This window comes from Mchenga conophoros, linkage group LG17 (assembly GCF_057382185.1).
Source record: "Mchenga conophoros isolate Kocher_MC1m ecotype Shallow Benthic linkage group LG17, M_conophoros_male_GT1.1, whole genome shotgun sequence".
Classification (NCBI taxonomy): domain Eukaryota; kingdom Metazoa; phylum Chordata; class Actinopteri; order Cichliformes; family Cichlidae; genus Mchenga; species Mchenga conophoros.
Window position 1 is genome coordinate 24,162,705 of NC_140542.1, and position 24,513 is coordinate 24,187,217.

Genomic DNA, 24,513 nt, shown 5'->3' on the forward strand with positions numbered 1-24,513 from the left:
GCTGCTTTGTGTCGTGGCTGTGTGCTCTTGGAAGACTGCAGCAATTTAAGAGGTTTGCGTTGTTTAATCAGTCTTTTTTAATGTAAAGTGAATAAACGCTGTGTTGTATATATGTATGTAGTTGTAGATGTAAAATGTGGACACATTTTTGCTGTGAAATACTTACAAGTTATCGAAGGTGTTACATGCCACTGAGACCCTGTATGAAAATTAAGTCTTTAAATTAATTTCAGGTATGTCTTTCTGTATTTAAAGAACTATATGTATAAATTGGTTTTGAGGGTTTCTTTTTTTTTTTTGCCAGTGACTTTTTCCTTTCTTGAAGGAAGCAATCAGTAACTTAAGGCCTTCGAATTCCCCTCAAGATATTCTTCCTTCTCGCCTTTTCAAGGAAGCTCTGTCGACTAAGGTTGTTCTGTTGCTTTAGTCACTTTACATTTGACTGCCGCCTTTGACACAGTTATTCATAACATTATTTTTATCCGACTTGACCATGTCGTTGGTCTTAAAGGCACAGTTTTATCTTTAAAGAGAGGTCTTTTTCTGTTGCTATTGGGAAATACTCCCCCTATTTGTTGTGGTGTGCCACCGGGGTCTGTTTTGTGTCTGTTTTGGATCCAACTCTCTGCTTTTTTTTTATACATGATACCTTTGGGATCCATTTTCAGGAAATACACATTCCCTTTCACTGTTATACTGATGACATCCAAATTTACTTCCCCTTGAAATTGTATGTCTCTGTCCCCCTTCACCTTCTGCTTAACTGCCTACATGATGTTAAAGAGTGGTTAAAACACAATTTTCTCGCCCTAAATGGAAATAGGACTGAAGTTATTGTTTTTGGAAGTCATGGCCCTTTTGGATAACTGATGCCCTTGGTCCTCTTGCTTGTCATAATTTCCACACTGTAAGAAATCTCGGCATGTTTTTAGATGGCTCTTTTAAATTAGAGAAGCAAGTGTCCACAGTTGTGAAATCGGTTTTTAATCAGTTACGTGAAATTGCGAAGCATCATCTTCCTCCTAAAGACCTAGAAAAATTTATTCATGCCTTCATCACCTCTAAACTGGACTACCGCAGTTTTCTCTATTTGGGTCGTCAACACTCATCTCTCCATTGCAGCATTTTAGTCCAAAATGCTTTTAAATCAAGTTCAGTTTAACATCAGACTTGTTTTATGTTTTGTTTTTATGTTAATACATTGTCATTGTCTCTCTCTCTCTCTCTCTCTCTCTCTCTCTCTCTCTCTCTCTCTCTCTCTCTCTCTCTCTCAAAAAAAATAAAATTTATTAATGTTTTCTCTTGTTCTTATTTAATTGTGAAGCACGTTGGTCAACTTTGTTGCATTTAAATGTGCGATAGAATTTTTTTTGTTGCTTTTGTTTAAGGGAATAATGGAGGGTACAGGAGACCAACTCAAGCTGATGGTGAAAACCTTCAGGAGGGAGCGTCACCGGGTCTTACAGTCTGAGAGGACCACCATTCATGGAGCTGATGGCATGCTTATGGTGCTGCAGGTGGCCATGGCAGAAGTGAATAAAAAGGTAACCCTAACACCCTGAAAATACCACAGATTATTTGTATCTGTCCTCTCTCACCACCTCCATCAACCTCATCTGTGGCATTCCAGTTTCCCCCCTGCCTGCCAGCTCCATCTTTAGCAGCATCCTCTAATTTGCGCAGAGCTCAAAGGATATGAAAAGACAACACCAGGCACAGCCTGTAAGCCAGGCTGCCATCTGGCGAGTGATACAGGAGTATCAGCTGCCGAACTTCCAGGCGTCAGAGCAGTTTATCTCCTCAGGCTGTCATACTTCTGAATTCATCCTCTACACTCTACCACAAATAGTAGCTTTATTTTTATGTGCTTATTATTTATTAATTTGTGTATTTTTGTGAGCAACATAAGAGGCTGGTGTTGGATAATGATTGAAAACATGGAGATCTTAAATAACCCACCTTTCTGCACTCTTCCCTAACAGTCCCACTCAATCACAATCGTAGCATCTTTAACTCAGCTGCATCCAGCTGAGTGACTGTCTAAGCCACATGACATCTTCTAACCCTTCTCCTTATATTCTCATCCATCTCCTCCACCCTGCTGCTGCTTTGAACAGTTGACCACAAATATTCAAATTCATCTTCACCAACTCGTTCTCTGCTGTGCTCCTTTTTCTTTCACCTGCATGCACTTACTCTCAGTCTTACTGATTTGAACGCCTCTTCTCTAGATGAGATCTCCCATCAGCCTGCTCCTTATTTTCACAAGCCACAAAAGTCACGCTTTGACCCAAAGTACCAGTCGAAAGGTTTTCAGACTGCGTAGCTGATGGGCTTTTTTCATGATTGCATCATTTTTGCACAAATAATACACAACATGTATCTTGATTTCTTCCACAGCTTTGTTGTTAGACCACAAGGAATACACAGAAACTACAAAAAAAGATTGGATGTAAAATGCAGTTTAAAATAGGTTTATTAAAATGCTGCAACACCACCTCAAAGTTACTCAGTTTTAAGTAATACGGTTCTGGACTTGATTCATTTATTCATACACTTTAAAATACTTTTACTGATCTGATTCATATCTATAAAGGACAGGTCACACAGATGACCCTTGATGCAGTCTCACCTCTACCTTGAAACCACCTATCCCACCTCATTGCCCTCATGTGTGCCATTTGCTGCTACTTAGTTCCTCATGCAGTAACTCACCTCCTCCCTCGCCACATGCTTTGACTAAATCCACAAAGTCTCAATGGGTCTACGTCTGACTTTCAAAGTGCTCTTTCCTGGCACGAGACCCTACTGCCACTCGCAAATCATCACCTCCATTCTTAATCGAGCTTCCACTACACTTTCCCATAATTTCATGCTGTGGCTGATCAGCTTTATTCCTCTGTAGTTTGGTCCCTTTATGCTTAAAAATGCCTATATATACAGATTAAAAAAAAATCCATCTAAAAGTAAAGTTAAAGTAGCTGAAATGCAGCAATTCTGATAGCCCAAGGTTTTCTGAAGTTATCAAACTTTGTCTAATGGTAAACCAATAACTTGCATTTTAGGCCCTTTATTTAACAAAAGGGTCAGGCTATCCAGTAACACTCTGAGAAATCTTAGAGCCATTTTATAACAGGATATATCCGTCGCTGCACATATTAAACAAATATGTAGGACTGTTTTCTTTAATCTGCACAATATTTGTTAAAAATAGAAACATCCTGTCTCAGACTGACGCTGAAAAATTAGTTCATTTATTGTCAAAGGAGCTTGCAAAGAAAAGCATCTGGACTTCTTTAAGTTGCTTGAAGACATTTCACCTCTCATCCGAGAAGCTTCTTCAGTTCTAAGGTCAAATGGTGCAGAGTCCCAGATTTAAACCTAGTGGGAGTGTCCCCCCACAGAGGGACAAAAGGACCCCCTGATGAGCCAAGGTGTGAAATTGGGTGTGGGTCCCAATCAGCCAGGGTTTCAGGTGAGCTCATTGTGAAACCTGGCCCCACTTTATCATACGAATTCCTGAGGTCAGATGGCCCAGGATGTGAGTCAGGGGGTCCTTTTGTCCCTCTGTGGGGGGACACTCCCACTAGGTTTAAATCTGGGACTCCCCACCATTTGACCTTAGAACTGAAGAAGCTTCTCAGATGAGAGGTGAAACGTCTTCAAGCAACTTAAAGAAGTCCAGACGCTTTTCTTTGCAAGCTCCTTTGACTACGATGACCTGGATGACTGAGAACCTTCACAGACACAGTTCATTTATTTAGTACTTCCAGACTGGAGTGTTGTATTCCTTCAATCTCATGCAGAGCCTTCAGCTGTCAGGCCCCTCCACTATGGAACCAGTTCTCAGTTTGGGTTCAGGAGACGGGCTCTGTTTTAAGAATAGGCTTCAAACTCTTACTTTTGATAATGATTTGGTAAAGCATGGTTATGGCTGCATCAGGTGAACCTGAATCAGTTGTTAGTTGAGCTGGTGTAGGCTCAGGCTTGTGTGGGACTTCCCATGATGCACTCTGCTGCATGGCATTAACTTTTGTCTTCTCTTTTTCTTAATTTTTTTTCTGCCTCCCCAATTCATGGCAGATGGCTGCCCCTGTGTTAGCCTGGCTCAGCTGGAGTTTTCTTCCTGTTAAAAGGGAGTTCTTCCTTCCCACTGTCACAAATGCTTGCTTGCTTACGGGCAATCTCGTCTTTTTGGACGTTTCTGACACTTGCCAATATAAAGAGCTTTGAGTTGATTTATTGTGAGTTGGTGCTGGAAAATTAAAACTGAATTGAAACGTACTGTGACAGCAACCATGTTGTAAACCCAGCCTTTCACGCTTCACTCTCAGTCGCTCTGAGGATACTCATTTTTTTTTTAAATGTTAATGTTTCTGGACTCATTTAGGATAAAGTTGAATTTTGAAGGTGAGGCAACTGATGAATTTCCTCTTTCGCAAAATGGAAAATAAATGGAATTAAGGAGGAAAAATATACAGTGTGTCTGTTATCCGGTGTCGTAAAAGCGAGGCTGTGTGAGCCCATTTCACATCATCATCACGGCATAGTTCAATTGAACCATCAGGCCGACTGTCATCACGTCTATAACTGATGACATTACTGCAGGTTTCCGGGTGAGACCACTCATGGCTTATTTTTGGACGGCTGCAGAAGGTCTCTTTGCTTTTGAACTGATTGTTTCCAGGCTGTTTGTAATTGCACATGCTGCTTTCTCTCTTCCTGTGACAGCATGGCGGAGAGTTCAAAGTGGCTCTGAGTGATGTCCTGATGGCCTGGAAACACTTATTGTTAGACAAACTTTACCTGCTGCCCCCCAGCCCTGCACGCCTGGAGAACTATGATCTCATTGTGGAGGCATACGAGTCGTTCCTGAAACGCTCCAACACCATCGACCTGATTGATCTCCTCTTCATGTACAAACAGCTGAGGCTGGTGGACTCTGATCCAGAGGAGCCTGTGAGCCTGGTGAGCTGGTTGAAATCAGGCTGATGATGTTGATTGTGGACGATCACACTGGCTACACAGTTGGAGATAAGGCCAATCGGTTTATCCCCTCTCTCTCTCTCTGCTTTTGTAAATTCTTTTGCCAAGATCCAGCTGTTTGAGTTCCTATCGGGCAACGTGGAAGTCCCAGAGTTGCCAGTTTCCTCAGTCCCGTCAACCCCATCTGGTAAAGGCAGGTCCTGCAGCTCACAGGTAGGCCCAACTGTGTTTTTTCTGCTTCAGTGAAAGGTGCAACTTGTTTCATAAACTCCCACAAGAAATCCTTTATTTCCACTTTGCCTTCTGCCTTTGAATATTGTGTTTTAGTAATATGAAATGCTTCTCTCCTGCAGGCAGTAATCCATGCTTTTGCTTTCCCAGCCTTCAGTGTAATTTCTGTCTGGAATCCATCCTGCTCTTATTGACAGGAGCTCTATATCACATCACTCAGATTTAAGGGTGCAATGTGAATTCAATTACCAGGCAGATGTTTAAAACACGACACAGGAGCTTCTGTAACACAGTCTCTTTGCTGGTCTCTTCTGCCTCTTGCAAATTTATGGGGTTTTAGAGAGGAGGCTTGCTGTGCTGATGTAATTTTTTACTGGAGCGATGCCAGCTGCTGTTTGTAGCCGTTTTACTCGGGAACTAAAGCTACTTTCCAGTTTGGGCATTTCAGACCGAAGGTTTTTACTGAAGTAAATGTTGTTGCTGGTTTGCTTAGCAGAAGTAAAAACAGACACGGAGAGATTATCTGCTGTTTTAATATAAATAGGGAAATAAAAATAATTTGCCGCTGTCTTGTCTGGTTCCAGTAACTTCCTGGAGTCTCTGCTTTGTTTGGCTGCAGAATGGCAAACTAATACAGCAGATAACTCTCCATCAAATCCGTACATTTTTGTTTCAGTGATATCTCTAGACCCTTACCCCTAAACAGTCTATTCCTGTTGAAAGAGAGTTCTTTCTCCTCGTTGTTGCCAAAATCATGTTCATAGGAGACCATCTGGTTGTTGGGATTTTCTGTCTATCACCTTACAATATAACTGATGGATGGTTTGTTTGGTCTTAAAACAATAAAAAATAAAAAATAAAAAAAACTGAGGTACTAATATAAGTTTTTGTTTTATTTCATTTTGCGTTTAAAATATTTCCTCCAGGTAGGTTTTTTTTTGTTTGTTTGTTTGTTTTGTTTTTTTCAGCTTTAGTTTTTAATGTTAATTGTAGCCTTTCTTCTTAAACTATTGTAAGGTCAAGACAGGGGAGAGATTTATAAACGTGATACCTAGCTGCCATCTATGATGTGGTGATTAACACAGTCACCTTACACCTAGAACATCCCCAGTTTGAAACAATGAGGAGACACAACTCTATGTGGCTCTATCTGGTATGGTCACTAATTGGGGAAACAAGGGAGCTGAAGGTTTAACTGTATCTATTAGGTGCCTGGTTTATTGATCGGGCTTGTTTCCAGTCTCCTTGGCACCAGCAGTCAGTAACCTTTTGAGGTTATTTAATTCAAAGGAAAGGATAAATATACATTGTGTAGTTATGTCTTCCAACAAACTACACTTATAATCTATTATAAATGCATAGGAGCGGGTGTGCAGCCACTGTCTTCCACCACCATATTTAAATACAGTGGCCAAGAAGGACACCTCCCTTCTGATACTGAGAAAAGTATGAATATAATATGAAACAGTATTCATATTTGTTCCTACTGTACCTCTGTTGCTTTTCAATTCTGCTACCAAATCACTAGAATGCGCTGATTTTTCTCTCTTCAAATTGACCCAAACCCTTCCAATCTATTTGAAGTAGAAGTTGCAGGAAATGTACTTGAGGAAACAATGGTACTGAGTTGGCTAATCACAGTTGTTTGAGGAGGGTTGACACAATGTGTAGTTACATCATGAGTTTTTCATCTGAAAAATGAAAGTAAACAAAACCCAAAATTTCCAAAGTGCTGGTTAAGCACTTGCATTAATGCCATGACGTTAACTGTCCATCCATCCATTCGCTTCCGCTTATCCTTTTCAGGGTCGCGGGGGGCGCTGGAGCCTATCCCAGCTGTCATAGGGCGAAAGGCGGGGTGCACCTTGGACAGGTCGCCAGTCTGTCGCAGGGCTAACACATAGGGACAGACAACCATTCACACTCACATTCACTCGCACATTCACACCTAGTGACAATTTGGATTAATCAATTAACCTATCCCCACAAGCTGCATGTCTTTGGACGGTGGGAGGAAGCCGTAGTACCCGGAGAGAACCCACGCAAACACGGGGAGAACATGCAAACTCCTCACAGAAAGACCCTGGCCTGATGGTGGAATTGAACTCAGGACCTTCTTGCTGTGCGGCAACAGTGCTAACCACCGTGCCACCGTGCTGCACTGTTCATTAACTGTTCATTAGCCTTTGAATGCCATAATACCAATGAGAGGATGCAACCAAAAATGCATCTCAAACACGTTACCCAGTTTAAGATTTAATAGACTTTCTGTTAGTTTCCCTTATAATCTTGGGGAACCGTTGACAGTTTATTAAAATGTAAAAATCTTTGGTCTTGTGTGTTTTCTATTTGTCTGTAGGTGAAAATGGCTGTGAGACGCGTTTTCTGCTCCTATCTGAATTTGCTGGTAAACACCAAGAACGACATTGCCATGGCGCTAATCCTCGACGTTCCCAGTCGCACTCTTGGACGACAGGCGTTTACTGACATCAAGCATGCTGCGCACAACAGCAACACTTCTCTGTTCTTGGTAAGAACACCCCCAGTCATTATGTGCTCAAGTAAATGAGAGTAATCCTCTCTGGTGCAACATCTGGGTCGTTCTCATGCTTTTGCTTTTTTTTTTTTTTTTTTTTTTTTTTTGCAGGCCGTGACGTCTTTTGTTAGGGCTCTCCAGCTTGGAGGGAAGGGCTATGCTCCAGCTGAATCTGACCCACTGAGAAAGCATGTCAAAGGCCTGTCTGACTTTGTCCAGTTTGTAGACAACCTGGAAGAAATACTGGGGGAGATCCCCGACCCAAGGTACACAGAACTGTTTGATCCAGGCTTCCACTTGCTCCCTGTCTTGCTGCTTAGTTTGACATACGCCTCCACCGTAGAGACAGAACTAAATGTAAATGTCGGGAAGTTGAGATGCACTCTATCACCTGAACTGGAAATTCTTTGTTTTCTAAAGAATTGAAGTCAAATTGCAATAGAAGTTATAAATACATCAGGCATCACTTAGATTTTCAACAACAGAAAAAACAAAATTGTTCGCTTTTTTTTTTTTTCTCAACCATATAACTTTTTTTTCAATTTTTTTTTAACTTGTAGCTAGCAGCTTCGCTTAGTTTCACATAATATCTAAATACCAACAGAACACGCTACTCTAGCTTTATCAAAACGCTGGAGTCTGAATAACATAGTTTTTAGTGCCTCTTAACCTATAAATTATCACACATTGGCTATCATCTCACACAAGATGAATTATGTTTCCTACTTTGTTTACAGCTTGTAAGCTTAGCATAAGCATCTGCTTAGTTTAATGTTAATTACATTGTGAGGCTAGCTATATCACTTCATGTCATTCACACATATATAGTATATTTTTATGTAAGTAGCACTTAATTAATAGTCTTCTTAATCAACATATTAACAACAAATGTTTTTGAAATCTAAATCTTTTGTACAAAGTGGGCATTGAAGTAAATGGGGTTTTTTTTTTTTTTTTTGTTGTTGTTTTTTTTGTCAAAAAGCGGTCTTTAATTATTTTTTCAGGTAATCATTTCTAGAACACCTTAAAAATCATGTAAAAGAATCTGTCATTTTTTCCTAGTTTACTGTAACACACATACTGTTGCGTGTTACTGTGTTAATGTTTAAGCATGACTAAAAATGTTTGAATCATGCAATATAAGTAACAGATTTCTTTACTTTTATTGACCTGAGGGAACCCCGAAAAGGTTTTCAGTTTCAGATAAATACCTAATAATTTCAAATTGTTCTACAGTATTTAATAGCTTGTCCTTTTATAGTACACACACATGTATTTCATATCCAGAGTCATCCTAAGCTGATGAGGAGAATGCAGAGATTCCAAGAAAAGCTGAGCACCTGGCGGCAGCTGAAGTCAAGCACAGTGAAACTTGTGATTTATAATTGGATTGGATTTTTCTTTGAATTTCTCCACTTCAGTTCAGGTTAAATCCCACTTCCTTTCTGGAGGAGCTGACTCAGTTCTTGTGAATTCAAGGATTTGGCAGTGCGCTGCTACGACTGGTGGGAATATTTGTAGCAGGGCGGATCAGACTGTGCTGAAATCACACCTGTGATCATAAAATCCACCTGTCCCCCCACTGCTTCTTATTATTTCCTCCCAAATCCCTGTAATGACTCCCATCTAAGCATGATAACATTTGGATTGCTAAAGCATGTTCATCTTTGCTACATCAAAGCCCATCTTTGTTAAATAACTTGTTCCCCGTGTGTTTGCTTCGCTCACTTTGATGAACTATCATCAAACCTAGAGCTCCACAGATCACTCTCTATACTGTTACAGATTATTTTAGATGTCAAAGCATCTGGCACCACAACAGAAGTGGCTATCACAAATAATTTAGCAGTTCAATCATGTGAGCTTTGAGCTGAAGCTGCAGAAGGAGCCTTTTGTAAGCAGTCCCAGTAGCAACGGCGGATTCGCTCGAGCCATAACAACACATGATGTTTGTGCAGTGCCGTGTTCAACTCTCGCTGCTCTTCTGAGGGTTCTCAGTTCACGCGGGTCGTTGAGAACTCCCGTCTGATGAGATGCTGATGAGCATGGCCAACGTGTCTTTCAGCAGGCAGTGCCTTTACGCTCTCAGTGGAGTACCGTATTTCCTCATACAAACACCTTCTGTGGCGAGTTCAGGGCCCCTTGTTCAGCGAACATCTGTTTTCCCAAATGATTCTGTTACTGAGGCGCGCTCGCTCCCTCGCATCAGAGCCGGGTCAGGTTTGGACCACCGCCTCGCCACCAAAACATTTTGGTGCACTTGACTGTTTGAAACTTACATAAGTGATATGTTGCTATGATTTTTGGACATACTGTGGAGACAAACACGGATCAACACCCCCCCTCCCAACTGCGACATAAAGAGGAAAATCAGACCGGAGTGCAGTGACCATGTAACTGTTATAACTGTTAACATTGGCAAAACTCTGCTATAGTGAAATAAAGCTCTACTGGATGTTAATGCTGAAACAATTACTCTGAGCCCTGAAATTCAGTGTCCAATTAATTGAAAGTGAAGAAGCAGTATATCTTTTAAAGACATTCAGACTAAAGCCCCGGCTTTTCTGCGAGAGCGTTATTCATGCTGGCAAATGTTGGCTGAACTCTTGAAGACTGTTTACTCCATCCAGATGAAAACCACTGTGTGTCCCGCATAAGAAAGAATCTGCTCCTTTCCAAAGTTATTCAGCGTTTCTTCTCTTCCTGTAGCTCATTTCTTGTTCCCTTGTCACTTTGTTGACTTCCCAGTGTATGTGGAGCCAGGCTGGTGACCGCCATCAGGGCGGTGTTGGTGAAGGGTCGCAGCAGCGGAGATGCCGTGTACGCTGCTGCTGAGGAGACTGCACAGGAGCTAAAGGAGAGGATCTGCCAGCTACACCAGATCCAGAAGCAGTCTGCTAATGGAAGCGGGACAGGGATAAGTCCTGCAAGGGTAATGTATAACCTCTGCTTTCAGCCAGCTGGCTCCACTCTGGGCTTTTCCTTCTCGCCACAAGTCCATACATTGAACCCACTTCATGTTTCACTGTCTGTTCACCATCTGGCAGAGCTGTGACTGTAGTTATGTTGGTCTTCACCCCCAGCCAAAAGTGTATGCAGTCAATCACGCTACAGCATACGGAGGTCGTGACACTGTGAAGGTGCTGATGGCGCTGCTGGATGAAGAAGCCCTGACTCCTCCGTGTCAAAGCAAAGCCGACCTGCTGTCCGAGGATCAGCCCGTCCTCGGTGGAGCAGAGGGGACCTGCGTCCTCACGCTGTTCAGGTTGGTTCCTGTTAATTCTGCAGTTCACTCAAAATCTGATATCTGCATTTTCAGTTGGTTAAAATAAATATTAAGGCTACATTTGGCAAAATTAAGAATTAAAGCAGGCCTGACTTACTGCATTATGTGATGACCTCTAGAAGAAAGGTTATAATAGTAAAATAAAAGTAAATTTAGGGGAGTTTGACTAATAGTGGGTTTTAAGGTCAACCAAAAAATTGCTTTTAAAGAAGTGAAACAAAAATACAATATCAATTTATCTAGTTTTAATTTTTAATATTTGATTGTCTTATCCAAATATTAGATTTCTAGTGGTGCAGTACCCAAATTTCATGAAGTGACTGTTACCATTTCCTTCAGTGCCATGTGCAAACACAGTAAAGAGCGCTTACATTATATAACACTGTAATAGAGCAAAATCACTACTTTGTATTTATTAATTTTTCTATGTTAAACTGGAACTTCATCGTGTTCACAGCCTCGTCGGATTAATTCGAGTTAAATGAGCTTGTAGTTTACTGTCTGCCTTAATATGATGGGCAAGTTCTTGAAAGATGTTGCTGGTCTTCTTATAATATTTTGTATGGGTTATTGATCCCAAGAGTCCAAATATGTGAGTTTCTTTCCAAAGCAATACCATCACTTGAGTTCTTTTTCCTCAGTTCTTTGTCAGTGACACAATAATGCCAAAGGAGAGAATAATTATATTTGTGATTAGTTTGTTGCAGTAAACTCTGAATCTGAGTCTGAAACCAGTAAAGACTTTTTTCACTACCACAGGGTTCAGTGAGAGTGGGAATCCCCCTGAAATATAAAATAGGCCAACATGGATCTGTGCGACTTTCCTCTGAAACCGTATGGAGGAAAATCCTCCCACATCACAGTGGAACAATTTATCTGCTCTGAAATAAAAATAATACAGCCACTGGTTGTGTTTGTGGCTACAGGGGCGGGTGACACTGTACGGCTAATGCTAGTGAAAACATCTTTACATGGTGAGAGTTTTAAAGGGAGAACGTTGTTTGAAGAAATAGCAGGCAGATTTCTCGGTTACTGTGGCCATGTAAGCTTGTAGCTTTTTTAATTTATTGAAAAATTTTCTTTGCTTCTCGCTGTGGCTCTCTCTCCTCAGATCCCCTGAAGTGTCTACTGGATGTTCTCCAGAACCCCTAAAGAACAGAGTCCAGAGCCGACTAGACCTGCTCAAACCCAAGGTAACGTGGGCCCCTTTGTCCAAGAGCCCCAAATCCTAAATATGAACCTCTCCAAACTGAATCAGATGTCCAAACATTGAAAATAATGTCTTTATATCCTGTAATTTCTTCCTGGTTTTATATTATTTATTTGCTTAGCTGAAGCTCTCATCTTAACTGACTTCCACTCTTCCCGTTTGCACAGCTGGGTTTTAGCTCTTAGTGTTGGTTCGAGCGTGCTGAAAAAGTTATGTATGGGGCATTCAAACCAGTAACCTGTTAACAGTGCCTGTTTTCTTGGAAAATCCTCTTTTCTGGCACCTACCTAGCATCACTAAAATTTACAAAAATTTTTATCCCGTATAAACTGAAACGGGTCAGTGAGACCATAAATTCACAAGGAAAGTGTTTAGAGACTTTGGCAAAGGGCAGTTGTCCCACAGAATGTCCCATCTGAAGTCTTTTATGGCGATAAGAGTCGAATTTGAGTGTTTACGTTAAACGTTTCTCTGGTTCACTCGCTTCAGTCACACAAGCATTACATTATGACCACCTGCCTAATATCGCGTTGGCCCCTTTTTGCTGCCAAAACGGCCCTGAACTGTCAAGGTATGGACTCCACTAGACTCCTGAAGGTGTGCTCTGGTATCTAGCATGGATGGCAAGATGTTGTACGTTAGCTGTTAACTACAGATCCTTTAAGTCCTGTAAGTTGGATCAGGTGGTGGGGGAGGACGCTGGACAGACCCGGTGCACCTAAACGCGTAGTGACGGTGTGCTGGGAACGTCTAGCAGAGGCCCCAGTCCATGAGATCTTCAACGCACACCTCCGGCAGAGCTTCATTGCATTCCGAGGCAGAGTGGGGACATTGAGTCTGAATGGACCATGTTCAGCATCTCCATTGCCGAAGCTGCTGCATTGAGCTGCGGCCGCAAGGTGGTTGGTGTGTGTCATGGTGGTAACCCCCGAACCAAATGGTGGACACCAGAGGTGAAGGGAGCCACCAGGCTCAAGAAGGAGTCCTATCGGGCTTGGTTAGCCTGTGGGACTTCGGAGGCAGCTGACAGGTACCGACAGGCCAAGCGGAATGCAGCTCGGACAGTGGCTGAAGCAAAAACTCGGGTGTGGGAGGAGTTCGGAGAGGCCATGGAAAAAGACTTTCGGACTGCCTCGAAGAGATTCTGGCAAACTGTCAGGCGTCTCAGGAGGGGAAAGCGGTGCTCTACCTGCACTGTGTATAGTGCTGGCGGAGCGCTGCTGACTTCGACTGAGAAAATTGTCAGGTGGTGGAAGGAATACTTCGAGGACTTCCTTAATCCCACTGACACGTCTTCCGAGGAGGAAGCAGAGTCTGGGGATGAGGGGAATGACCCGCCAATTTCCGGGGGCGAGGTCAGTAAGGCAGTTAAACAACTCCTTGGTGGCAGAGCCCCTGGTGTGGATGAGGTCCGCCCAGAGTTCCTGAAGGCTCTGGACGTTGTAGGGCTGTTCTGGTTGACACGGCTCTACAATGCTGCGTGGAGATCAGGGGCAGTACCTGTGGACTGGCAGACCGGGGTGGTGGTCCCCATCTTTAAGAAGGGGGACCAGAGGGTGTGTTCCAACTACAGGGGGATCACACTCCTCAGCCTCCCTGGGAACGTCTATGCCAGGGTGCTGGAAAGGAGAGTTCGTCCGCTAGTCGAACCTCTGATACAGGAGGAACAATGCGGTTTTTGTCCTGATTCGCGGAACACTGGACCAGCTCTTTATCCTCTCCAGGATACTTGAGGGTGCATGGGAGTTTGCCCAACCAGTCTACATGTGTTTTGTGGACTTGGAGAAGGCATTCGACCGTGTCCCTCGGGGTGTCCTGTGGGAGGTGCGCCGGGAGTATGGGGTGTCTGGCCCATTGCTACGGGCCATTCGATCACTATACAACTGTTGCAAGAGCTTGGTTCACACGCCGGTTCGATCCCCGGGCTCTCTGTCCTGATTGTTGTGTCCTTGGGCAAGACACTTTACCTACCGCCTACTGGCGTTGGCCAGAGGGGCCGATGGCGCGATATGGCAGCCTCACTTCTGTCAGTCTGCCCCAGGGCAGCTGTGGCTACAACTGTAGCTGCCTCCACCAGTGTGTGAATGTGAGAGTGAATGAATAGTAGCATTGTAAAGCGCTTTGGGTGCCTTGAAAAGCGCTATATAAATCCAATCCATTATTATTATTATTATTATTATTATTATTATTATTGCCGGCAATAAGTCTGACTCATTCCCGGTGGGTGATGGGCTCCGCCAGGGCTGCCCTTTGTCACAGATTCTGTTCATAATTTTTATGGACAGGATTTCTAGGTGCAGCCAAGTGGCGGAGGGCTTTCACTTCGGTGGCCTCAGAATCTCATCTCTGCTTTTCGTGGATGATGTGGTTCTGTTGGCTTCATCGGGTGATGGCCTCCAGCTCGCACTGGAACGGTTCGCAGCCGAGTGTGAAGCAGCGAGAATGAGGATCAGCACCTCCAAATCTGAGGCCATGGTTCTCAACCGGAAAAGGGTGGATTGCCCACTCCGGGTCAGGGATGAGTTCCTGCCCCAAGTAGAGGAGTTCAAGTATCTCGAGGTCTTGTTCGCCAGTGATGAGAGATGCAGATGCTGCACCAGTCTGTCTTGGTGAAGAGAGAGCTGAGTGTAAAAGCAAAGCTCTCAATTTACCGGTCGATCTACGTTCCTACCCTCACCTATGGCCACGAGCTGTGGGTAGTGACTGAAAGAACGAGATTGTGGATACAAGCGGCAGAAATGAGCTGGTCTCTCCCTTAGAGATAGGACACTTTACATCTTAAATTCTAGTGTGTTGTTTGTCCTTCTTTCTGGTCTCAATTAGGGCTGCACCTCCATGAGCCTGATTCTGCCTGAGGTTTCTTCCTGTCAAAAGGGAGTTTTTCCTTCCCACTGTGGCCAAAGTGCTTGCTCATAGGGAATCAAGATTGTTGGTGGTTTTCTGTTTTGTTTGTATTATTGTCTTTCCCTTAAAATATTGCTTTATATTTTAAGGGTAAAGAGTGTGACTGTTGTTATGAGTTACACTGAATGAAATGTAATACTTGGATCAAATTGCTAAGATATGCTATTTTCTGAAACTGAAAATTAATTGTAGCAACAAAAAAAAGACAACTTATTTCTCAGAATATACCGGTAATGCCATTTTATTTTTCTTGTGGTGGTAAGAGGTATTTTTAGGGTAGTGCTGCTGCATCACCCAGCTCTAGATTGCAAGCTATTATCCTTTAAGCAAACATGAAGTGTGAAGCACTTATTAGAAGATGTATGCTAGACACATTTTGTGAAATAGCTCCTTTATTTGATTGTGCTACCAGATGTCATTTTAGCTCCCCACAATCTGGCTGCCTTCCTGTTTGAGTGCGCTGTAATGGTCCCTGGGCAGCTCACCGCTTCCTGAACTCGGTGAGCGGAAGCTTTCTGCATCAATTTCACTTTGAAGATGCCATATCAGTCGCGTAACTCGACTAGCAAGGGAAACTTGAAAGGTTATTGTTTCCTGTTGTCTGCTAAATGACTTTATCCTAGACTTCTCCAGCGGTTTCATCATGCACTGACGTCAACCGGCACACACAGAGATGGACAGATTTAGTTTCTGCTTTTGGGTTGTTTCCAGGTCTTTTTCTTTTCTTTTCCTCCTCTTTCTTCCTTCCACTATTACCACAGATGATCAAAACATTGAAAAACACGAGAAAAACTCCTGCTTCCTCTGTGACACAAGTAACGATGTTCAAATGAGGTGCATTCACCTTTAGCTATATATTCATTTTATTTTATATATAGCTCTGGTTCCGCTGCACCTGCTACTGCTTTGTTCTCACTTCTACAAAAGCAGATGTCAGAACACAAAGCTGCAGAAATGGCTTGCACCTGCTTTTTAAAATGCTATCAGGAATGTCTCGGTCAGGTGTCGGGTCAGACGTAGGTTATTTCAGGACAGTTGTGTTCGGAGGAATGAGGGCTATGTGACCACAAGGTGCCATGTCAGGCTTCCACCTGTTGTAATTGGATTAGTTGTTCTCTGTGGGTCATAGTTTGGCCGTGCAGCTCTTCCATCCCCTTCCATCTTCTTTAGGTTTTATTAGCATGCAACCAGTAGCTCCGTTACTGAAGTGTGCCTCGGTGCTGGGGTTTCTGTTGTTTTAGGTCCTCTTTAAAGAAGTTCTTTTGAGAAGCACAAAGGCTTTGATCCCCTTTGTGCTCCGCGGACCCACCAAGCTTTGCTCTCTCACATTTCTTCTCCTTACTGTGGCCCATTGGCCTGAAGGGTGAAATCCCTGGATTGTGATAATCCCAAGCAGGCGTACATCAAACAGTGGATGAAAAGCTGTGGATCTGTGTGTGCCCCTGGGCTGGGATTGTAGGCTTCAATATCATTCACTTTGTTATAGAAACTTGGCTGTTGGGTTTTTTGTTTTGTTTTTTTGTTTTTTAAAGGATGTGGTAATTGATAGGAGCAATGCACAGTATATCAGTTGGCTAGAAAAGAAAATCTCATCTTTCTCATTTCTGGGATTTCAGCAACATATTAAACTTTTAGTTGTTCAAAAAAACCCAACATAAAACATGCTTTAAAAGCCAGGAATCTTATCCCCTAATTAAAAACCATACCCTTTTATTGTTTTTGTTATTGAAAGATCTGAGCAACTATTGGATGGATTACAATGACCTAATAATGGTAATTGATGCTAATGACTTTCGTGATCCCCATACTTTTCACACATTGTGTTTTTTCTGGCTCTGAGTCACGTTTTTCGGGGCTACTTCAGACGTAAGCATGACTGTTTTGTGGTACCTTATTTGACAGAAATTGACGCATTTTCTTGATGATAAAAAGAAAAGTCTATTACACTTGAGTACATGAAACCCCACTCAACAAAAGTGGTTTAAAAAAATAAAACTTTATTGCAGCGCTGGTAATTTTCCTTTAGCTCCAGAGAAAACCTTTTTGAGATGTGCCAAAAATTCTTCTGATTTAACACCACAGAAGTTGTGCTTTCTGTGAAATGTCTTGACTGCCGTTGGTTGGATTTCCACGAATTTTAGTGCAGATATGCATGTTCCCTTTTAGGTTTGGCCTATAATACATTTGATTACAATATCAGAGCAAGGAAAGAAAGTAGTTTGTGTACTTCAGTGCTAATTAGCAGATCCAGCTGCTGAAACTGGCTGAGCAGGAGTGGAAAAGTACTTAAAAGGGTCTTTGTTTCAAAACGCCAAAAGAAAGAGCCAGAAAAATCTCGGCCACCTGCCCTCAGTTGTTGATACTGATCACCAGTCGCCATATCAGCTGGATTTCAGTTGTTTTGCATTTATTCCAGGTCCGAGAGAGAGTCATCCGATCCCAGTTCGCCTGCACTTACAATGACGAAGAGCTCCCTCTCAACCGTGTGCTGGACTTCCCGAGCACTAGCCAGGTTCCCACTTGCGTGCACCCACCCAAAGCTAAAACCACCACATCTGTGAATGATGGGTGCAGCTCTGATGTGGAAGACTCAACAAAAGGTAAAAGTTTATGTTATTTTTCTTTACAAGCTACACCCCCTACCCCACCACCATCTTTTATTTTTTTGTACTCAGCAACATGTCAAATGTCAGAACAAGACGTGCTGCATTTTATCTGCTGGAACAGACTTCTGTTTCCTCTGACGGCACACAGCTGGACCGAGGCCCAGGCTCACCTTCTCAGCTCCGGCCTTGGAGCCTTCTCAGTCCCAGTTGTGGGACTGGTACTTACAACTTGCTGTTAAATTAATTCCCATTCTATAAAACCTCCTCACCCCCACATCTGTCGTAAAAAAACAAAACACACACACACACAGTCTTGTACAGACTTTTTGCCCATTTCCCCCTTCTGCTTTTTGTTCCGTGGGAATTCAGGCTCTGCTCCATCAGGTTAACATGACAAATGTTGAAATTCAGGTTCAGAGAATAAACACACAGCCTGCTTCAACTAGCAGCTAACGTAAGCAATTTCGTCACAACATTTTTCCCTTTCCCCCCTACCAACTTGTCACACTTACTTTTGCTTTTTAATTATTTATTTCATTTTTGTTTTTCTTTTACATTTGCAGCCAAGTCCTCTGAATGTACAAATAAGGCACGGGGTGAGATACAGCGGGGGGCTGCTCTCGAGCAAAGAAGTGGAAATGCCCCAAAACAAGGTGCAAGCCTGGTTAATGGAAAGGGAACTGGCTTTCAGATGCAAAGCAGGGGTAACAAGAGAAAGCAGCTGGACCAACACGGTGGATCTGAAAATGAGCCTCCGGAGAAGAAACAGCCAACTCGCACATCAGTCAAAATGCCTGGCAAAAATGGCAGCAAGGCCTTGAGTAAGAAGAAGCTCATAGCTGGACAAGGGAAGCTGACCAGTTTCTTCAGAGTCTAACCAGTGTTTGCACTAACGATGACACAATAAGGACTTTTCTATCAGATATTTATATGAAGCAGCTGAAGCTTGTGTACTACGAGTATACTCCAGCTTGGGCTGCCATTTAGAATCATTTGTCATCTTGTTTAACCTCGAGTATTTTATATATACACACACGGTAAAATATCACGTGATCTTTAGTGACTTAGTGATTGCTGTTAAGAGTTAAATATTTTTATGCTAAGCTACACTGAGGCTTCGTATGAAATGTGCACAACAGTGTTATTTAACTCTTTCTGAAAATGTCACTAAAATGTCCAACATTGTTAGGCGAAAAGCAAGCTGGTCATTGCACTTTATCACTAATCAATTTTAAAATGAGTCTAATAATGCCTTCTTGGAAATAAAATGTATATCGTCACTGCTAGTATGTAAATTTTTACCTTTCAATTATTTTCAAGATTCTACCATTTACATCCACTCTTTAAACACACAGCTTGCAATTGTTAATAAACTTTTATTTTGTTTTCCATGTTTGTCTGCTTTATTTCCTACAAGTAAATTAATCTTCTTATACCATACAGGAGGAAACATTCATTGACGTCGCTCATGCTTCCCAGCAGGGCCGGTACACTCTTCCAATCATACATCGCAGCACTAGGTTAGGAAAGGAAACCACATAGAGCAGTTGAGTTTATATGGCATTTTTTTTTTTTTAAGTTTATTTTCCAAGAAATGCTGGTTTTCCATATGCTTACCGTCAAGGTCGGTATCTCTGCGATCTATCTTCACGCTGTACTCGGCAGGAGTGTGGCTCAGGCTTCGATCTGCGAGGAGAGGAAGGCTCCGAGTGAAGGCCGGGTTCAGCCCTCGAACACTGTGCCCTTTCAGCCTTGCATCCTGAAAAACATCATATTGATCAGTGATTACATGTGACACCCGGAGCCCACACACACACATTCCCGTACTGTAGGATGTGAACTCTGGATGGTCAGGTTGCAGGAACAGCTTTTAAAGATTATCCTTTTTACTTGTAGTACAGGTGTTGGATCTGCTTTTACCAGCTGATCCAAGCCACAAGAACCCCAAATGGAAGAAATGTGTTCCCTCATTTTTTACTATATCACAGTGGCCCGTTTTCTTCCACAGCTCCGGTTCGCCCAGATGTCTTTGTCTCCATCATGGCTGCCTGTTTCCCATTACCACAGAGATAACCACCCTGTTCATAACACACAAGACGCAGTCTGCAGATAAACCTTTTACACATCGCAGCTAAACATTTGGGGGAAACACTGATATATCGTCATTCTTCCCACTGAGAGTCCAATAAATCTTTATAGGCTTGTGATCATTTGACCTTTTCGCTTAATAGTATTTCCCAGTTTTCCAGCGTTGCCGTAAAATATTTTTATAGATTTATGTGAAGTATTGACTTAACAGTAGAAGCGAGGACGGTGGCCAATTGAAAGGGGTCAAGTATTCAGTCACAGGATGGAGATAATGTGCTCTTTGTTGTTGAACTATGGTTGTTATGAAAAAAAATCTCATACAATGAAGATTTATGAGGCATGACCGTCACTGGCAGAACAGTGTTAGGCTGAATGACAGTGGATAGTTTGCTGTTAAGTTAATTTGATCCAAAAAAGAATCAAAATCGCTGGTTATAATTTTCTTTAAGCACTAATTATAGTGCTTACCCTAGGGGTGTCAAACATAAGGCCTGGGCGCCAGAATATATCCAGCCCACTGTGAATGAATGAAAACGTTATATTTTCTATTTACAGGACAGTCTGTGCAATGAACTTCCATAACTTTTTTTTTGTCATTTTACACATTTAGCACATAGTTTCACAGGTCCACTCTACTTTATATCAAAGTGGGCTCGGTATGTGGCCCCCAATGTCAAGTGAGCTTGACATCCCTGTTCAGGAGAGTGTAAGACTATGTTTAGGTGGGGATTCGAAGCAAGGTTGGTCTTTGGTTAAATAGCCTTTTAGTATTGTGAAAAGTGGACCTTTAATTGTTTTTTCCATATTTTCTGTGGGTGTTTGTAAAAAAATAAAATAAAATAAAAATGAGGGGCAGCAATCAAAAGAAAGCTAGCTTAAACAGTTGGGGAAAAGGGCTGCAATGGATGTACGTAGTATGTACATGGGTATTTTGGCCTTTTGTCAACAACGAAAATTTAGATTTTTTTCTTGCAACATCAATGGTGTGGAACTTTACCTCCTTTTCTAATGTCAGACAGTGTAGTGCATTGTTATTTATTGACTTTTGACTGGCCAACTTTTCTTCTCGGTTAGTGTTATATGCCTACCTCTTGCTTTTCCATATTCTTGACAGACCTTGAGGTAATATTTTTCATTTTCATTTCAAAGGAGCTATTCCCTTGTGTGGATATAGCCTCACGTGCGCAGCTTTTTAAGCAGTATTTTGAACTGTGAGCAACTCTAGTCAACTTCAAGAATAAAAATGAACTATACCTAATAATAATAATAATACGTTATATTTGAGGGCGCCTTTCTAATACCCAAGGTCACCTTACAAAGAGAAGAAAATATCAATTCATTATTTCCAAACCAAAAATCAGCATATATCAGTCTCTTGTCCATAGATTCACTCAGAAATACTGTCTCAGATGAACATAAAACAACACTGATTTTGCAATATTAGTAATTACATTCCAGGAAGAGTGTGTTTTTGTTACAAGCTCCTTTGTTTTGTGGGGACTTTTGGGAAAATTAGAATCCTTTATGGGAACAGTGTGGAAGCAGGGGTGTCAAACTTTTTTTTTTTTTTTTTTTTTTTTTTTTTTAATAGGACAGGGGGAAAGAATGAAAGAAAGAGGGGGAGAGGAAGAAAGAAAACCAAAGGGGAGAAGAGACGGTGAGAAGGGGGGGAAGAGAGAAAAAAAAAAAAAAAACTCCTGGGTCACCTGTAAAAAAAAGCACCATCACAATAAACTAGCTAGTCATAGATATCAATAGTTACTAAATAATAAACGATATTGTGCAGCACGCAAGATAGACAGCACACAGTGTGCTTTGAGGCAGCAGCCAAGAAATATATATATATATATATATATATATATATATATATATATATATATATATATATATATATATATATATACATATATATATATATATATATATATATATATATAGTGAGAGAGAGATAAGATTTAAAGTTTTAAAGCATTTCTTATTCAACAGGGCCACCTGTACAGGCTTTTATTCTACATCAAAGTACTTGACAATTACCTACACAGTTATAGTTTTATATAAGTTTTTTCATAATCCAATATAAAAATTTCTGGATATTTTTTACAAGAATTAATGAACGCTTTCTCCTTTATAATTACAGAACAGTCTGGTAATTTTAGCTACCAGAACTTTTGCTGTAATTTTACACATTTATTTTTTACAATACAAGCACAAAGAGTCAGGCTGCCACAACAGCTTTTATTTTCCATGTAGAAAAACTAAGACGTGTAGTTGAAATTGCACTTCTTTTCCTTAAATTAAGGTATCTCGGGCATAAAACATGTAGTTAAAACTATATGAAATTTCACTGGTCTCCCCCACTTCAGATCAAACTGGACTGTATTTGGCCCACACTGTAAAATTAGTTTGTTACTTCAAAGGCGCATGGACATCTGCTCAGGTTTAAGTTCCAGCAACACTTGTACTACAAAGAACTACTTTAATACTTCTTAATAAGAGTTACTGGACCTTCAACCAATTCAGAATCCTTTATAACATAACCATAATGACTGACACCTGATTATTATCAGGATCAGCGTAGTAAAAATTATTGTATATATTGTATATTGAGTACAATTCAAATATATTACTGTAAGAAAAATGTTCTTTCTTCAGTTTAAATCAATTTTGTTTATATAGTGCAAAATCCCTTCAAGGCATTATATACTTTATATTCAAAGGCATAGACCCCTACAATAATACAATCAAACGAACCCCTTTGAAGCCAAGCAGTTGACAACAATGAGGAGGAAAAACACTCTTTTCATACAGAAAGAAGCCTCCAGTAGAACCAGGTTCTGGGAGGGGCAGCCATCCGCCCACACCATTTGGGGTTCAGGGGAAAAGGAAAAGAAATGGGAGATCTTGTCTCCACTGTGCGATAACAATAAAGGCTAAAAAGTCGCAACAAAAAGGAATAACGTTAATGCATGATGAAAGTTGCAACACTTACCGAGATGATGATTGTTGGGTTCCCATCTTCATCCCTGATTCGGCGCTGCCTGAACACCGGTGGGATCACAGCGGGCTCAGAGATCGACTCGTCACCCAGTATCAAACCCAGGCTGTCTTCTTCTGTTGTACCATCCTCTGCATTAGTTGCAGGCATGGCTACGGTGACTGAGTGGCTGCTCAGCTCAGTGAAAAGCAGCAGAGTTAAGAAGACAGAGTAGACAGAGATCATGGTATCTACAATGTTTATTTCTTAAGACTTTCGCCAGTTGAGCCTTGCCTTAACAACTGGTATGATTGGACTTTAAGCTGCTTTATATATTGAGGGAGAGAGCATTTTGCTGCCAGCTCACAATTGTTTAATGTACAAAATCATCATCATGTCTCCCACAGGGACACATCAACGTATAAGATCAAAGGTCACAGGAGATGTGGTATAAGTCCATTAACAGGGAAGCAAAAGGTGACAAACTTCATTTAGTACATTTAAAGATTTGGCGAATTAAGGTTATTAAAGATGGGGAAACATGGTGTGCTATAATTTTAACCACATTAAAGAACTCGGGGAAAGAAGGCTCATAGAGGGTCAAAGGGTAGGAACTGATTCAAATCTGTCCCTTCAAAATCCGCATGTTGAAATTAACCCAGCAGGTGATAAGATGGAGACTTGCTGCAGTAAGAAACACAACTCACACAGGGAGTCTTTCAGAGGTATCAGCGACTTAACAAGATCCCCATCAACAAGGTGCTGTCGCCTCCAGACTCAGGTAAAAAGGCACCTACTTAGATTATTTGTCTGGTATCGCCAATCACTATTATACCTTCTTGCCAAGACTTTGAATAGAAGAAGTCTGTTAGTTGAACTTGGCTCAAAGACGGAAAATAGGCTGAAATGGCTAGCATATTCTGTTTGATGAAAACAAAAGTCATGTCAGCTTATCTAAAAGTCACAAATTTAACAATATATCTCTTTTGTAAATTCTGGAGGAGGGGTTCATCTTATTTATAAGGAGACTAAACCCACAGGTTGCTTGTGCAAGCTCTTATTACAAGTTTTATTTAAAGTTATGTTTTTGTGGCCTCGTTAACTGGTGCGAGTACAGTGTGTTCTGATGTGGTCACTTTTACATGGTTTTGAGCCAGGTTGGTCATTTTATCTTACAATTTAAAAGGAGAACATTTTTAGGCAAACCACATAGTTTATGTTCCTTAATCTAACCAAAAAAGTCCAATTAAATGGCAAGTGAAAGTTTATCTTAAAAGAGGTTGAGCTCAAGCCTCCTAGTTAACCTGGGTTAGGGTTAGCATTCTTCTTCTGTTGCCTCTATATCACCAGCCAAGTGAAAGCAATTCTCTTTGTTGTTTAAAGAATGTTTATATTGGTTGTTTTGAAGCTATATTTAAAAAAAAAACCCCACCCCAATCTGATTGTTTTGCTTGAAGACGGGTTTTTTAATCAATGCTTTTCCAGTAGTTCTGGGAATCGGGAGTACACCTCTTAAATCAAGATTGCAAGTGCCTCAAGAACTATTTGCTGGGTTTCCATGTAATCTTGTGCAGGCATGTGGCTTCTGGAAAACTGATTCTTCTGATTTTGGTGACATTTGACAGAGCAAGCATGCAAACAGCTCTCTGCGACCGTGGCTCAGGGGGTTGGGAAGCGTATCTGTAACTGGAA

General features: G+C 41.5%; 2 protein-coding genes across 2 annotated transcripts; one reads left to right on the forward strand and one right to left on the reverse strand.

Moving 5' to 3' along the window:
• Positions 1-19,150, forward strand: parpbp (PARP1 binding protein). The gene is made up of 11 exons (XM_085251242.1): positions 1-52; positions 1,389-1,544; positions 4,732-4,968; positions 5,095-5,199; positions 7,577-7,747; positions 7,865-8,019; positions 10,502-10,685; positions 10,837-11,018; positions 12,151-12,232; positions 17,570-17,753; positions 18,323-19,150. Exons 2-11 carry the CDS (start codon positions 1,395-1,397, stop codon positions 18,634-18,636), a joined length of 1,764 nt encoding a protein of 587 aa, XP_085107368.1. The 5' UTR covers positions 1-52; positions 1,389-1,394; the 3' UTR covers positions 18,637-19,150.
• pmch (pro-melanin-concentrating hormone) lies at positions 19,120-24,272 on the reverse strand. The gene is made up of 3 exons (XM_085251244.1): positions 22,837-24,272; positions 19,377-19,518; positions 19,120-19,275 (listed from the first exon to the last, which is right to left on the reverse strand). The coding sequence occupies exons 1-3, from the start codon at positions 23,065-23,067 to the stop codon at positions 19,226-19,228; spliced, it is 423 nt and encodes a 140-aa protein (XP_085107370.1). The 5' UTR covers positions 23,068-24,272; the 3' UTR covers positions 19,120-19,225.
• Between the last annotated feature and the right edge of the window lie 241 nt (positions 24,273-24,513).